General features: G+C 51.8%; 1 protein-coding gene across 3 annotated transcripts in view; it reads right to left on the bottom strand.

Annotated features, from left to right (window-relative positions):
• Positions 1-6465: 6465 nt before the first annotated feature.
• The window catches only part of CABLES1 (Cdk5 and Abl enzyme substrate 1), a 119420-nt gene continuing 110083 nt past the window's right edge, over positions 6466-15802 (bottom strand). For all 3 annotated transcript variants that reach the window (XM_077778070.1, XM_077778071.1, XM_077778072.1), the window contains 3 exons: positions 12422-12528; positions 11030-11237; positions 6466-7861 (listed from right to left, as the gene is read on the bottom strand). In XM_077778070.1, coding sequence (XP_077634196.1) covers positions 7721-7861; positions 11030-11237; positions 12422-12528 — 456 coding nt within the window. In that variant the 3' untranslated portion in view covers positions 6466-7720. The remainder of the gene's footprint in view (positions 7862-11029; positions 11238-12421; positions 12529-15802) is intronic.

Below are 15802 nucleotides of genomic sequence, written 5' to 3'. Positions count from 1 at the left end.
GGGAGAGAGAAGCCACCAGGCAGCTATGCCTGGCAGGGTGACACCCGGGGCTGTGGAGGGAGGGAGCTCTGATGACACAAGGGCCTCCTAACCTCCCGGAGTCCCCGCAGTCACCGCGTGGTCGGTAATCTGGGCTAAAGACAGCAGCAAGGCATCCAGGGCCCATGAGCCTGCCGACAGGTGCGAGGGCAGCCTCCTAGTGGGGGCAGTCACGTGACGCCCCAGCTGGCAGCCCCTCTGTGCCCCCAGCAGCGGGGACCAGAAGGGAGAGGCGCCTCGCAGGGGTGTGAGTAACTGGGGGTGTGAATACACGAGCGAAATACCGCTGTGTATTTCACTGCCCGGCGCCACAGCCCTCAGACTGGAAAGGTGGGATGGGGACGTCAGCGTCCTCGGGGCCAGCTCTGGCTGACCCCCCGCGCGACTGTGCTGTGAGCGGGGCGGGGCATACACCGTCTCCGCCTGGCTCCCCAGCCCCGCTCTACCCCTTTGCCCTCCGCTGGCACCTGCCTCTCGTGATCGTGGGGGAGTGGATGGCTCCAGAATCGTGAGAAAATGACATCAAACGCTGTGTGTGCGTGGGGGGGAAGCACGTCTGTGAGTGTGTTGTTGTGTATGTCTGTGTGCGTGCATCCGAGTGTGCGGAGGCCCAGAGGAGGACTTGTCTGTGAGTAGCTCACCTGTGGCCTTGAGTGGGCACACGGGTGGTCAGGTGGGGCACTGCAGCCCGGCCTCCTGTCTCTCCTCCAAAGTGAGGGAGGTGCCTGGGGCCCCCCTGCTGCGAGAGCGCTGTGGGTGCCCCGCTGCTTCACCATCAGCCACGCAGCTATGCCCGGCCTGCCGTCCCAGTGCTTGGGGCCACAGGCTGCTCACCGCCAATTTTGTTGTTCTCTTTATACCTTTACAAACCTGCCCGGCCTCTTTGGCCTCCAGTTTTTCTCTGAAAACTTAGGGCTGGAGGGGTGCCTGGGTGGCTCAGTTGGTTAAGCATCCGACTTTGGCTCAGGTCATGATCTTCTAGTTCGTGCGTTCGAGCCCCACATCAGGCTCTGTGCTGACAGTTCAGAGCCTGGAGACTGCTTCAGATTCTATGTCTCCTTCTCTCTGTCTTCCACTCATGCTGTCTCTCTCAAAAATGAATAAATATTAAAAACAAAAAAACCCCTCAGGGCTGGAATCCTTAATGGCCTGAATATATCAGAGTCCCATCATGTCTGAAGGGTGCCTTTTGGGAGGACTGACAGTGACCCCACCTTACCCTACTGCACCCCAGTAGGACTAGGACTGAGCTAGTGGGTGGGCTTTGGAACTCAGGGTTCTTAACAAATAATTGATAGCGGTTCTGCCAGAAGATGCCATCAGCCTCCTCACAGTGGACCCACTGATTCTTTGGGAGGGGGAGGGTCATCTTTGATGAGCAGCTCCTGTTCAAAGCCCTTCGTAAGGGAATGACCAAGAACCCTGAGGTTTCAAAGGAAGGCCCATTAGGTGGAGAGGGGGCCTGGATACCACCCTAATGAGGGCCTTTTTCAGGATCAGGTTCATTATAGCCAAACTGCCTTTTTTTTTTTTTAATATTTATTTATTTTGAGAGAGAGAAAATGTGCAAGTGGGGGAGGGGTAGAGAGAGAGAGACAGAGAGAGTCCCAAGCAGGCTCAGTGCTGTCAGCACAGAGCCTGACGTGGGCCTTGAACACACCAACCCTGTAGTCATGACCTGAGCCGAAACAAAGAATCAGATGCTTAACTGAGGACCCAGATGCCCCTCCCCCTACCCCCTTTTTTTAAGGTATGTGAGCCTTTTGACTGTTCTCACTTCTTAATGGTTTGGTGGGACAGTTTTCACTGTTTGTTTCCAGAATGATTTGAAAGTAAAGATTGCTTGTTTTCCCAATGCTTGCTGAAACACGGTGTCCCTAGTCTGTCAACTGGGTGTGCCAGGTGGGGTTGGCACTTGCATTAGGGGGGGCAATTAAAGTGAGTTCAGTGAGCAAACTGTTCTTGGAGGTGTGGACAGGTTAAGGGACCACGAAGGCCAAGAGACCTGAGGGCCAGCAGGGTCCCTTGGGGGTTGTGGGGGTTAGGTTGTGGACCTGGAGAGCCGGACTTAATTCTACTGGTCTTATTTATCCTCAGCAGAGCTGAACTGGCAGCTGGAGGGCAAGGGCACTTGGCTGCTGTGGTCTGTGGGGTCCTGAGGAGGGGATTGGTTTGTGATGCTGGCTCGGTAGACTTGACCAACATTTATCTGGTGAGTTGTGTGCACCATGCACTGTGCTGAGTGCCAAGTGCTTGGGGATATGGCGGTAGATGCTGTTCCTGTCTTCCTGCGCCCTGCGGTCCAGAGTGGCAGTTAATGACCATGAAATGGTCTCTGTGCACATCTGACGAGGCCTGTGTTCTGCAAGTAACATTTGCAGGTGGAGGGGTGAAGTCTTGAGCAGCTCATAACCCCTCAGCCATTCTCTGGACTCCATTGCGATGCAGCCTTTCCTGCCCAGGTTGTACCTGGCCTCGTCTTAGAGAAAAACAAATGTGGGTTTCCTAGTTCTCTCCATATGGGAGGGATAGAGAGCAGCCAGGGAACATGCAGGGCTAAGAGGCAACGAGAATTTGTGATCATTATAACACACAGGGGAAAACCCATACATCAAGGAGAAACTGGCTGAATGTTGGTGGCCGCCGATGCTAGCATGTTACACTGTGACCTTCCACTTAGATGCACGAGCCCCTCTGCTCCCCTGTTGCAGAAGCATGTTTTCTAAACAACCCCTGTTCTCCCAGGGCCCAGAAGTGTGTCCCAAATCAGCTGTGAAGGCTGCTCGTATCCCAGAGGACAGTGCTCTGGGGTTAGCAGCTCCAGATCCCTTCTTCCTGCACAGAAAGGGCTGGTGGCTGCTGCGGATGGGGAGGAGGCCCCACCTCCCCGGAGGGGCCATCAGGGCCGCAGGCCAAGGGGGCCTTCCACTGTCTTAGCTTCTCCATTTTGACCCAGCTGAGGCAGCACAGCTGGTTGGGCTTTGGAATGAGACAGACCTGGATTTGAATCCTGCCTTTACCATTTCAGAACTATGTGCTCCTGGGAGTGTAATTTTCAGAGCCTGCTTCTCCATCGGTGAAATGGGAGCGTGATCCCTAATTTTATAGTTTGTTTAAGGGTTAAATAAGAACAATGTGTTGTAAGTGCCAGCACAGGTCTGGCATGCGGTGTCCACGTGGAGGGTAGGAAGTCCTCTCCGGCTCTGCCCCACCAGCCAACAGTGTCCAATGTCCAACTGCCTATCACAGTTCATGGCTTCTCATCAGCCCATACAGGTGCCCTGGTAAGGAGTCCCTGATTTCATCCTGCCCGTGTTTTTGGGCTCCACTCCTAGGACCAAAGAATGGCTCTAACTTGGCCTGCCTTGTCATCCGGGTGCCAGGCTGACTCCTGAGCAGCAATTACCAACCTGCTGCCTTGGACTCCTACATTCCAGGCCTGCCCCGGAGCTTCTTTTTTGAACGTCTGCATTCAGGGCTCCCTCTGGAGGTTAGAATCATGGCACTGGGTAGAGGTGCTTTCTACCCACTCCTGGGAGTCCTTCCTCAATCTCTGGAAGCCCCTCTGGGGCAGGCTCTTGGGGTCCTGTTGTCACCCACAGAACCCAATGTAAGACATTTAAAAAATGGTAGGTGAATTCTAATGAAAAAGCAAAATGGTGGTGTGCTCATCTATGATGTCCCCAAGGTCATGACCATCCAGCCCTCAGTCACACTTGAGGGGCTTCCTGCTCCAGCACCCGCAGCAGCCCTGGGGAGTTGCCTTTACTCCAAACTCTTCACCCATGGGCCCGAGAACCTGTGACATAGGCCTTATCTGAGCAGTGACACTAGTCAGCATTAGATGAGGCACTCTCCTGTGAGCCAGCTCTGATTCACAGTAGGTGAGCTGTCGCTCAGTCCAATAGAAATCTGTCTGGCCATGTGCATCCAGAAAATGTTAGAGGCAGTGGCTTAGGGAATCCAATGTTAAAATTACCTTTCGGTAAGAGACTGCTGCTGTTTTGGTTATTGTTGTTGTATTAACCATCCCCAGCATCCCTGCCTTTTTTTGATCTTAGATAACTCTGTAGGATAGGTGGTTATTTTTTTTAGACAAAAATTTTGTTTTCTGTGCTCATTTGGAGGAACAGTGCCTCTAAGACTTTATACGGATTTTCACAAAATCTTGTGGAGGTGCAGATTCTGCATTTGTAACAAGCCCCCAGGTGATGCGGATGCTGTGGTCCTTGGGCCACTCTTTTGAGTAGCAGGACGGTAGTGACAATGGCGTACAGGCAAACACCATCCTCTCCAGGCATGTTTGCATGCTTCAACCAGCCCTGGGTTTGCAGACTTTCTGGAGTATCTATTTACAGGTCTGAGTGTTCCTTTATGGGATGGGGGCTCTGAGCTAGCACTCTAGCATTCTGCAGGGAGGTCCTTTGGCAGTAAGATCATTTCTTTCACCGGTTCTCAGTGTTAACGACATGTGAGTCCGGATTTATAGTCTTGATGTTTCCTCCCTTCCCCAGCTGTCAGCGCTCTCCAACCTGGCCCTGCTGTGACCTGGCCAGCGTGGTCCTTAACAGCCCTGACAGCCTCCAGAAGAGAAACTCAGACTACCCCTGGGATGCTCCCCTCCTAAACCACTCCCATCACTGGACATGATTAACAGGTAAAAAAAACTACCTGGCTCAAATGTTCTCCAACCGATTGATTGCAAGTTGGGGGGTGGGGGTGGGTGGGGAGGTGGCTTTAGGCTCTGAGTTGTGGAGGTGGCCAGAGGGAGAGGCCTGCCGCCCTGAACCAGAGATGTCTGAAACAGTTCATCAGCAGGGGCTGTAAGCAGTTTTATTGCTTGCTGTCAGGCAAGAAGGGGACAGGACAGATTGGAGATGGGAAGGGATATCCAGTCACCTGCTCCCACATTGGGAGGGTAGGAAGGGGCTCTGGTGCGGAGTGGTTATGTGCAGTAAGGGACCACCCCAAAATGGGCCTGCTGGATAAAAACCACAGAAACTGTAGTTGGGGGGGGGTTCAGTTTAAAAACATGGAAAAGCCCACATAACAATCAGCTTTGCATTTGGTATGTTTCCTGTGTCCATCTAGGTTTGACTGGGGGAAACGGAGGGGAAGCAGTGACCTCTGCGGTCACCGGGCTGGCTCAGGCTCCCTGGGGCAGCTGCTCTGGGAGGCAGACCCCAGATTGCTGCACTGGCCTGTCCGCCCGGTTGGTATCCATCTCTTACCTAACAGTCAGGCCTGCGGAGAGGCCACCTGGGGGAACTGTGCCAGTCAGAGCAGCTAGTGTGGCCTCCCTCCACACATCATGCTTGGGGAGAGCTGGGAGGCTTCAGAGCAGGTCCGAGGAAGCAGGGCTGGCAAGGGGCTAAACCTGTCCCTTGCTGTGGAGGGTGAAGGGGCAGAGCCTCAAGGTCACCTAGAACAGTCTGTGGAGTGGCCTCCTCTCCACACAGGCTCAGACTCCTTGTCAAAGCCCTGGGATGCGCCAGATTACGGGGGCAGCTCTGTAGTCCGTCCCTTACCCCGGTCTCACCCTCCTCTACCTTCAGAAAGCTCAGGTTAAGGAAGGGCAAAAGTGTCTTGGCAAAAATCTTTCTTCTTAGGCCCCCTACCAACTAAATTAAAACCAAATTCAAACTCCCCACTCAGCAAATACACAGGCCTAAACAGTTTGTGTCTTTTAAAAAAACATGGACCAACAATAGAAGTTGTTCAGCTTGCTAATTTTGCTAAAAACCAAACAGCCCCCCATTCAAAAATACTAGCCCGATTTTAAGACACAGGAAGGACCCTGGTGGCATGTGTCACCTATCAGATGTCCTCCGGAGTCTGGCAGGAGATTCAAGGCAGATGGACAGTGGGGAGCTCCACGGGCAAGCTTAGCTGCCACTGGCCTCGCTCCGCAGAAAGGTTTTCCATCTGCCAGGTGCTCCCCAGGGAGCCGAGCAGGCGGAGAGCCTGGGGTGGCTCATCAGAGAGCAAGTGACCGCCACCGAGAGAGGAAGGTCAAGAGCATGTTTCCTTCAGGTGACAGAGATGCTCCACTCTCTGCTTTGTTCCCAATTTGCTTCATAAGCAGTGGGTGCCCCTTACATGTGTACCTAGAGATCGCGTTCATCACAGCCCTCAACTGTCTCACACCTGAATGCAGCCAAGGAAAGGCATTGGCAAAGTATTTAGTACTAAATTCAATTAAATCTAGGACTCCAGAGTAGAGGGGTATTCGATCTGTCCTCTCCCCAGTTGTTTCTTGAATTCCTCTGTCCTGGGTGTCGAGTCTTTCGGCTCTGCTAACCAAAGCCGTGCACGCTCAGTGTTCCCGTCACCCTTTCTCTGGGGCGTCGTGAGGTGCTCCTATTCTGGGTAGGGGTGGCGCAATGGGTGACCGGTGATGGGTCTGTATCTACACGTACACACAAGTATGTAGAAACAAAATATTTTAATTCTTTTTACACGGCCACGGGCTTTCTTCAGGCAGGTAGACTCCCAACAGGCACCCCTCTCTCGTGGCTGCGAGGGGCTGGTGTGGGGACATCATCCCAGCCAGTCCGGACAAGCTACAGTTCCAATTCGGCAGAGACAGCCGTGAGTATGTGGCAGATGGTAAGTCACTATCCCCTCAGGTGACTGAACTGCAGCTCAAAAAGCAGTTGGTCCCAGCCGTCATTAGCCTTAAAACACCCATCGTGCTTCTTCCCCCTACTCTGGATTTTTATAAAACACTTATGTACATATATAGCACAACCAATGTGCTTATTATGCACTCTAACATAGAGTACAGGAACACACACCATGGAGCACAACCCCAGCTGCCTCCACAGTGGGTAAAGTGCGACAGTCACACACACACACACACACACACACACACGGTGTGGCAGCAGAATGGTACAGAGCACCGCGCTCCACGCCTTTCCACGTGACCCAACACCGAGAACTTGTCATCTTTATCCCTTGGTGGTAGGAGCAGTAACAGAAACGACTTCATCTTCTCAGGGCAGGGGATGCCAGACAGTCTGGTGTGGAGTGGAGAGAGTGACTACCATCCAGAGATGATCTAGAACTAACTGCCAAAGGTCAGCCTGGCTCGCAACCCCCAGGTGGAGGGAGGTCTGGCCTCCAGCGGGCAGCACCGGCTCTGGGTGCTGGGGCTGACGTGCTGTCAGACACACACGTTCTCACATTCATACGCTCGGGGGGAAAGTGCACTTCCAAGAGCTGATACGAGAGAATAGATTGGCACACTCTTCTGACACAGTGAGGGGATGTCTTAAAAGTGCTCCCCCAGCTGCTGTCAATTCTCTTCCCCTGCCCCCCCCACCCCACTCTAGAACTTCTCACGGAGTCGGACCAGGTCTGCACCATGCTGGCAAGGCCCACGCGTGACTGGGAATAGCAGGGAGGGGACAGCCGCAGAGTCTTGCCAGGGGGAAGGCCAAAGGCCCCGTGCCATCTTGCGCACGGTTCTCCCCTTCCCCTGCTGAGTAATAAACAGCTCCTGGCTCATCCCAGCTAGCCAGACCAAGACTCCCTGAAAAGTTTCCGGTACTGCTTCTACGCAAAAACATGTGGAGAGGAAAAAAGGCTGGTATGTCGAGTTCTATTTTTGCATTTCCAGTAGTAAGTGCTCCTCTGCAAGCTCAGAGGAAGCAGTCCCTGGCCCTCCGTGGGGCCGGTGCTAGGAGCTCTGCACCAGGCGTCTGTAATGGGGCATGACCTCGTGCTCTGGCAGATGAAGAGCAAACTCCAAGGCCACTAACACTGGGAATTCGAAGGCAATCAGTTCACGTCTGTTCAGCCGGAACTTCTCTTCCAGTTTCTGCAACAGAATTAAAGGAAACCAAGAGCATTTCAGCTTTGAAATCAAAGTCCTAGCCTTTCTCCACATGTAAGCTCTCTACCCACCAGCCCGTGAGCGTTTACAGAAAAACTCATCTCAGGTAAACTGGAGGAAGAATGGGGTGGGGGTGGGGGGCGCTTCGGCTGTACTTCCCGCTCTCAGTCCTGGTGGAAGAATCGAACCTCCCCGAGGACCCACAGTCTGCTGGGAGCCTGAAGTACATCCCACGACTTCATTTAATCTCTCACTAATCTTGGAAGGTCAATGTGACATTTATGTCTACAGAGAAGAGAATATGGTCAAGAGGGTCAACAATTGGGCCTAAGGTGAAATGGACAGTAAATTGCAACGCTGAGATACTAACTCAATTGAGATTCAAACTTCACCTGTTACAAGTAGCTTATTCAGGCTTAGAGGGAAAACTAAAAAGATCGCACATCTGCAACAGTAACGACCACTGCAGAAGTTCAAGACTGGGTGGGTGGACTCCATGTAGTTTGGTCCTTTCACACACAAGGACCCAAGACCTGCGGAGACCGTGTCCCGCAGCCTAGTGTGTGGACATGAACAGCTGGAGCATGTGGCTGTGTTTAGCTTGCACCCAGGGGCTCCCCGCCAGCACCGGAATACACACCACGGAGTACAACCTCAGCCATCTCCACAGAGGGAAAAGGGCGAAGGTCACACATACACACAGTGGGGCAGCAGAAAGGTACAGAGCACTGTGCTCCACGCTCTTCCATGTGACCCAACACTGAGAACTTGTCATCTTTTGTCCTGTTGGTGGTAGGGGCAGGAACAGAAACTATGTCATCCTCTAAGGTCAGAGGATGCCAGACAGTCAGGTGTGGAGCGGAGCTCGGTCCACCCAGCTGTGGGCGCTGCTGGAGTATAAATGGAGAACGACCAGGGGAGGAGGGTGGGCAGAGAAGGCCTTGTTTTCACCAGGGCACATTCTGCTCTGGCTTAACCGCAGGTGTGGGGTAAACAATAATCTCCCCCGCAGGGCCGCTGGTGGCCGCTGATTATGACGGGGCCAGGACCCTGCATCAAACCACTGCCTGTATATCCTGCATGGACACACAATCAGCTGTACGGCCTATTGCTGGGCTACAACTCAATGTGCACAACTGCACACTTGTCAAGACTGGTTCAGCCAATATCGATGTAAACCTGTTGATTCTCTTTTGGTAAGCAAAGATCCCCTCCATATTCCTGAAAGTATATACTATACAAGCTAGACGGTGTTTGTAGGGTATAGAATTTTGTATACACTAATGCACCATTTCTTAGAAGCAGCAAAGCAAGGACCTAAAGAACATTCTTTCTTCCACTGATGGCTGAATGGATAAACAAAATGGGGAATACACATACAGTGGATACTATTTAGCCTTAAAAAGGAAGGAAATTCTAACACATGTTACAGAATGGATAAATCTTGAAGACCTAAAGTTAGTTAGAAGATCAAGCCAGTCACAAAAGACACACCGTGTGTGATTTCACTTTCAAGAGGTCCCTAGAGCAGACTAGCTCAGAGAGGCAGAAAGCAGAATGCTGGTTGCCAAGGCCTGGGAAGGGGAGGGAGTGGGGAGTTATTGCTTAATGGGGTCAGAGTTTCAGTTCTGCAAGATGAAAAGGTTCTGGAACTGGACGGTGATGATGCCCATACAACAGTAGGAGTGTACTCAATGCCACTGAACTGTAAACTTAAATTTACATTCTTAAAATGGTAAATTAAAGCAAAAAAGAATGTTCTTTCTTATGTGGGGAGCACCTACATTAGCTCCCTTTCTGCTTTGTCTCCTTTGCCACGGAGAGAGCTGCCCAACTAGACATACAAGGCATTGTGTTAAGCACATCTTGTGTTTTCTGTATCCTGATGTTTAACATCTGGGGCCTTGCTGACCCTGGAGGGATGGCCCTTTCAGCGTCAGCCAGTTCCAGGAGGGGGTGGGCAAGCTGCCTGGGGGCACACGTTTCATATGTAAAATGACTGATCCAAGACCTGCACCCCAACCTTCCCTGGGCCTCTATCCACCGCCCTAAGGACCCAGGGCCAGGGAGCTAAGTAGGGCCCCCAGGCCCTAAAGGCCACTGGAATGAGTCTAGCCAGCCAGTCCTGAGCCTGCTTAAGCTGCCTTGTCTGTTCCTTCCAGTGGGAGCTGCAGTAAAGGCTTCTGCCCACAATTCCCCCTTCTCCCTCCGCCTCCTGACCAACCCTGATACTTCCCCACATGGCCCCCAAGGTACGGCACGGCACTACCCCCCCTTCACGTTGACACCCTATCCTCCAGCACAGTATTAAGTGGGGGGCTTTGGGACAGATGGAGGAGCTGATGCGTGGAGGCCTCACAACGCAATCAGGGCCCCTGTAAGAGAAGACCAGGCAGCTTGCTTGCTCTCTCTGCCAGGTGAGGACAACGCAAGGAGGGAGCCATCCACAAGCCAAGGAGATGGCTCTCGCCAGGAGCTGAAGCAGCTGGCAGCCTGGTCTTGGACTTCCTGGACTCCAGAACTGGGAGAAGCCAATGTTTAAGCTGCCCAGTCTAGGGTATTTTGTTACAGCAGATCGAGCTAAGATACTTCTCTTGGGAACTGTGATAAGCTAACTTTTCAATGGCAACTGTCTCTTGATCTGTTGGCTTTACTGTATCAAAAATTTTCTACAAATACACTGTATCTTAAAATAGGCATTTACATATCCATCCAAGATCAGGGTTTCCTTGCTTTGATGGGGTTCTCCTTTAAAAGGAGGTACCACTCAATCAAGCCCACGCCCTTCCCCAAAGACGAGGCAACTAAGGCCACAGGAAGCCGAGGTCTGTTGAGCCAATGTGTCTGATGGATATGCTGTGGGTCATACTGCGGGTCCTCTTCCCATTACAGCAGCTTCTGTGGCTTTGAGAAGAATTTCACCCCTCACGGTGTCTGAAAATTGATTTTTATGGCCAGACCCAATACGGGGAATCCTGTCAGAGTGGAGCATCCCTCTGTTCTAGCACAGCCTGAGATGGGCCTGACATCCTCTGTGGGATGGCCTCAGGGCCCTGGTCTCACAGTGAGTACTAACAATCGGAATTCTGGGCAGGATCACCGACCAGGCTCTTCCCAGGTGCTCCCTCAGCCAACAGGACTCAGGTCACTTACATCAATTAAATGCTTGACTTCGTGTTTTTTGAGGTCACTTCCGATTTTGGCCGCTAACAGTACACACGCTCCGGCACAAAGCTTCCGGTTCTGTTTGTTTAGCTTTCCCTTGAGGGCGAGCTTCTCAAAATAGACAAAGGCCATGGCCACCGTGGGCTCCTCAAAGCCGCAGTCCTCCTGGGCAAGCTTCCGCATCTCTCGCTTTAGACTAGAGAAAGACAGGAAGAAAGGAAGACTATCAGAAATTGGGAGTTTCAGAGGACCCCAAAGAAAAACATTAATCCATCCTGAAAGCATTTCCTTTTTCTCATTCCCAGAATGGTGACGTGGAATGGGACCAAATCCCTAGGAGTAAGAAAATTCCATTACATGTGGGCAATAGACAAGCTGCTGGTAGAATGGTACAGACTGTGTCAATAAGGGACACAGAGGACCATGCTGAACCCAGGTGGTGTCTGAGGGTCTCTGGAAACTAGGAGTAGAGCTGTCCAAAGGGAAAGAGGAAAACTATGAGAAGGAACTATGATCATTCCAGAGACACTTTTAAAAACAAATGATGTGCTTGGTATCAACTGCTGAGTATTGTATGGATCACGTTCAAGACCATAGCAGAAGAGGTGTAAGGTTAATAGCACAATAGCCAGTGTGCTTAGGAACGCGGCCCAGCAAACGGACAAAGCGTGAAAACTTCATTTTTCTCACGTCTCCGGCTTGGAACATGCCAGAATCAAATCAGTGTTGGGAGACACAGCGTGCAAATATTGGCACATTCTCCAACCCCATGTTGGCATAGAGTCCAGCCCCCATCACCACGCGCACTGAAGGTCTGGCACACAGAGCCAGCACCAGCCAGCTACTCCCCAGCCCCGCAGATGTGGGTCACCACAAAGTCAACCCAATCAGCCGTAGGGAGACAAGGGCCTGATTTCACTCTGGTGGTTTTACTAATGGCTTAAAGGTAGGGCTTGGCTGTCAACTCTTGGGTGGACGACTGTGGGAGAAGCATGACCTCAAACGCTGTGACGCCTACCCTTTTCTATTTTGTCCACTTCGTAGAAAACAGGGAACGGTATGTTTCCTATTCTGAGTTTTCTGTAACGTAACTCTTACTGAACTGATGAGCTTCAGATAATATGAACTTATTCTTTCCCTTAAGGAAACTACCCCCAGAGCCATGTCAGAGCTCACGTCAAGAGCTCCGCCATCGGTCCTGCTCCCCTTGGCTCTCAGTCAAGGACGTGAGTCAGCCAGCATCGGATGAGCCTCTTTTTGCTGAACGTGCCTGTTTTATTTCCTCAGAACTACAGGAAGAACCATCACAAACTGTGAGCTTAATGCATGCCAAGACAGAGTTTGAATGGATAGTTCAAGTAAATGTCGATCTTCACATACCTCCTTATTTTGCTGAGTGTTAATTTAATGTGAGGAAATTTCTCCTTGAAGGTCTCATTCATGTCCTTCTTGAGATCGGAGGGCTTCACGTAGTCAATGACGGTGGTCTGTAACACATCAGACAACCTGGGTCACTCCTTAAAATAAGCATCCTGAGTAGCAACTACATACAAGTAATGGCCATCTCACAACTTCTGATGCCACCAAGCAATGGGGAAGCTCACAGGAGGGTCACAGCAAGGGCCCTGCTGAACCTGGGGGCCTGAATGGGACATGGCCTCTGGAGGCACATAAAATCCCTGTTACAACAGGACCCAGTGACATCTGAAAACACCAGCCTCAAGCCAATAATCAGGAGTCTGTGTCTGGAAGGAGGGGAGCCCTCTTTCAGTTCCTGTGTTTCAGCCTGTTACTCACACAGCACAGCGTTTACAGCATCAGGTGCGGACCCACACATGTGGGTTCAATCCACCCTTAACTAGTCGTCTGGCTGTGGGACACCTAAGCAAGCCCAAACATCAGGTTCCACATCTGTAAAATGAAAACAGTTAAAAGTGCCTGCTTCATATGGCTATTTGGAGAACTACAGAAGTAAAGTGCTCTGTGTAGTGCTTGGCATACAGCAAGCACTCGATAAATATTAGCTTTTTTTTTTTAGTTGTTGCAAAATATGCATCACGTAAAAAATTTTTATGTTTTATTTAGAGACAGCGTGAGCAGGGGAGGGTCAGAGAGAGAGGGAGTCACAGACTGAAACAGGCTCCAGGCTTTGAGCTGTCAGTCAGCTCAGAGCCCGACGCAGGGCTCGAACCCACGAACCACGAGATCATTTTATTTCTCCTAGAAATAAAAAAAAATTAAAAAAAAAAGAGTGGCCTGCTCTACCAACTGAGCCAGGCAGGTACCGCTCCCTCCCCCTTTCTAATCCTATCCATCCTTAAGACAGGTTCCTCTAAGACTCGTCTGAGCACCCAGGTCTTCCCTGCTCATCTGTGCTCTGCACTATGAACTCTGAATTAAACAGTCTCTGGCTCGGTCTCACCAGCTTAGCCTCGATCCTCCTCAGGAGCGTGCTTTTGAAGGGCAGCAACAACGCACGATGCCTCCTCTGGCTGGCCGTAGGCAATAACCGTCACCAGGCAGAGCCAGAGCAAGAAGAAACAGATTCTGAGAAGGCCCATTCCCACAGATGGCTGCTGCCAGCCTCTTCGTGGGGAACAGCCCAGCCTTTTCCAGAAGATGCATCAAAGTTTTCCTCAGTGGCTCTAACAAAGGTTGGCAGCTATCTGTAAATACCTCTATTCAGGAGATGCTTGGTTGGGCAGGATGTTATTTTTATTTTCTTTAGGGTATTTTTTTATTTTTAAGTAATCTCTACACTCAACATGGGGCTCAAATTCTCAACTCCAAGATCACGAGTTGCATGCCTTACTGACTAAGCCAGCCAACCGCCCCTGGATGGGCGGGATTTTAGCACAGGCACATGGAATGCCTCTGGTGTCCATTAATAACCAAGAGGAAACAAAGAGCAAGCGTGTCCAAACCCACACCGATCCTAATGGCACCTTCTTCACAGCAGCTCTGGGGAATAAAAGCCAAGCAGAGCACCTGGAACTCAAACAGTTCCACCAAACTTGTCCAGCACTTCCTCAAATCCTGGCTGGAAGTGGAATCGGTGCAATGCCACGAGTTCTTCCTTGGAGCCATGTATTTCTGGCCCTATCAAGAAGGCTCTCCGTCAGCTGGCCCAGGACATGCCTGTTCTGGCAGCTGCCACATGTGCCTGTGATGTGCCAACAAGGGGCAGGGGAGCTGCAATGTGGCAGCAGTGTGCAAACATACGCATGCACACACTTGTGTGCAGCGGTGTTCTGCTGAGCAGCGGTGGGGGGGGGGGGGCGCGCAGGGACTTTATGGAGGCCACTTACTGCCAAGGTATGGCAGAGTGAAGCTTCCCCTGTGGCAACCCTCCAAGATGGGTTTGTCATCCCAAACAAACGTCTCCTCTGAGCTGAACAGGATGTAAGATTTTTCACTTAGGAAACAGGCAGAATGAGGAACTACATCTGACACTCATCTCAAGCTGGACCCACTGGCCAATCAGCCAATCCTTCTGTTTCCTAAATACCCAGCACCCCCTCCGTCTTCTACCCAACCCCCAGCATCCTGAACTCTGAGAGCCAGCCTCTCCTACTCTTCCTTAGCAGATGAAAGTCTCAGAGTTTGCTGTGATGTAAGCAGGCTCAAGCAAAGACTCATGGGCCCCTGTTGGGGACCGAAGCCCTGGGAGCCCCAAACAAGGATATCCTGGAGTGGGAAGGGGTGGTCTGGATCCTTCCCTGTGGCGACCACAGCAGCCCCACTTTCCTTGGTCTTCTAATGGTGCTCACACAGCACTGCTTGCTCTTGCCGCCAGAAAAGCAGCTTGCAGGTTCATTCCAGCCACCTCATCTCACAGATGTGGAAGCAGAGGCTCACAGGGGTGATGGGCAGGGGTGGAACTGGGAGCTGGGTCTCCTAGCTCACCATACGCACTACCTTTTTGGGTTTCCATTCTCTATCAGGCTGACAGGAGAGCAGTGGACAGCTTGAGACTGCCAGCAGGTGGCAAGGGCTGGGTGGTGGTCAGTAGCCTGGCAACTCTGAGAAAGACGTTTGACCTTCCTAGGCCTCATGTTCCCTGTCTCTGAAAGGAGGGAAGAATACCTCCTGTAGCTGCTTCATAGGCTTACACTGAAGATCAAACAAAGAGAACAGAATGTACCTAAAGGACCCTGGAGAATTTTATCAAGAACACGGAAACAGGAGATAGCAGAAAACAGGGTTCTGCCCCAGGCGCATGGAGTCAGGGTATGAGAGTGGGGCCCTGGATCCGCATCGTGATGTCGCCCAGGTGACTTTCCTATGCATCAGAGTCTCCCCGCCTGGCTAGCACCCATCCACGGTTGGGCCTGGAGCCGCTTGTGTGGGATCATCTCCCCAAACCCCAACAGCCAGGCCACTGTCCCGGGGATTCACCTTCACACAGTCTGTGGCCCGATACCCAGCTCTCTCTCAGGACACGTGCCTCTCACCGTACTTTACTGCTTTGCAGCTGGGATTTCAAATACAATTCTGGTGCTTCCTGTCTGCTGTACTGGCACGAGGAGGCAGCACTGAAGCAGAGGCCATGCTTCTGTTGATCCTGCTGCCAAGAAACGTCATGGTGGGAGTCCTGGTTTCCCACTCTGCCAGTGTAGACCACACAGGGCAGCACGGATCTGAAGCCAGGGGCAGTGGCAGCTTCCCAGAAGTGGAAACACCACCATGCCTGAAACCAGCAGCTGGTGTAGCTTCCCAACCAGCAACGGGTGGGGCCCTGATCAAGGATGAGGTGAGGCA

The sequence above is a fragment of the Crocuta crocuta genome, unplaced genomic scaffold, assembly GCF_008692635.1.
Source record: "Crocuta crocuta isolate KB4526 unplaced genomic scaffold, BGI_CrCroc_1.0 scaffold26, whole genome shotgun sequence".
NCBI lineage: Eukaryota > Metazoa > Chordata > Mammalia > Carnivora > Hyaenidae > Crocuta > Crocuta crocuta.
Note: the sequence above shows the minus strand (reverse complement) of the source record. Positions and strands in the feature narration are given on the sequence as shown.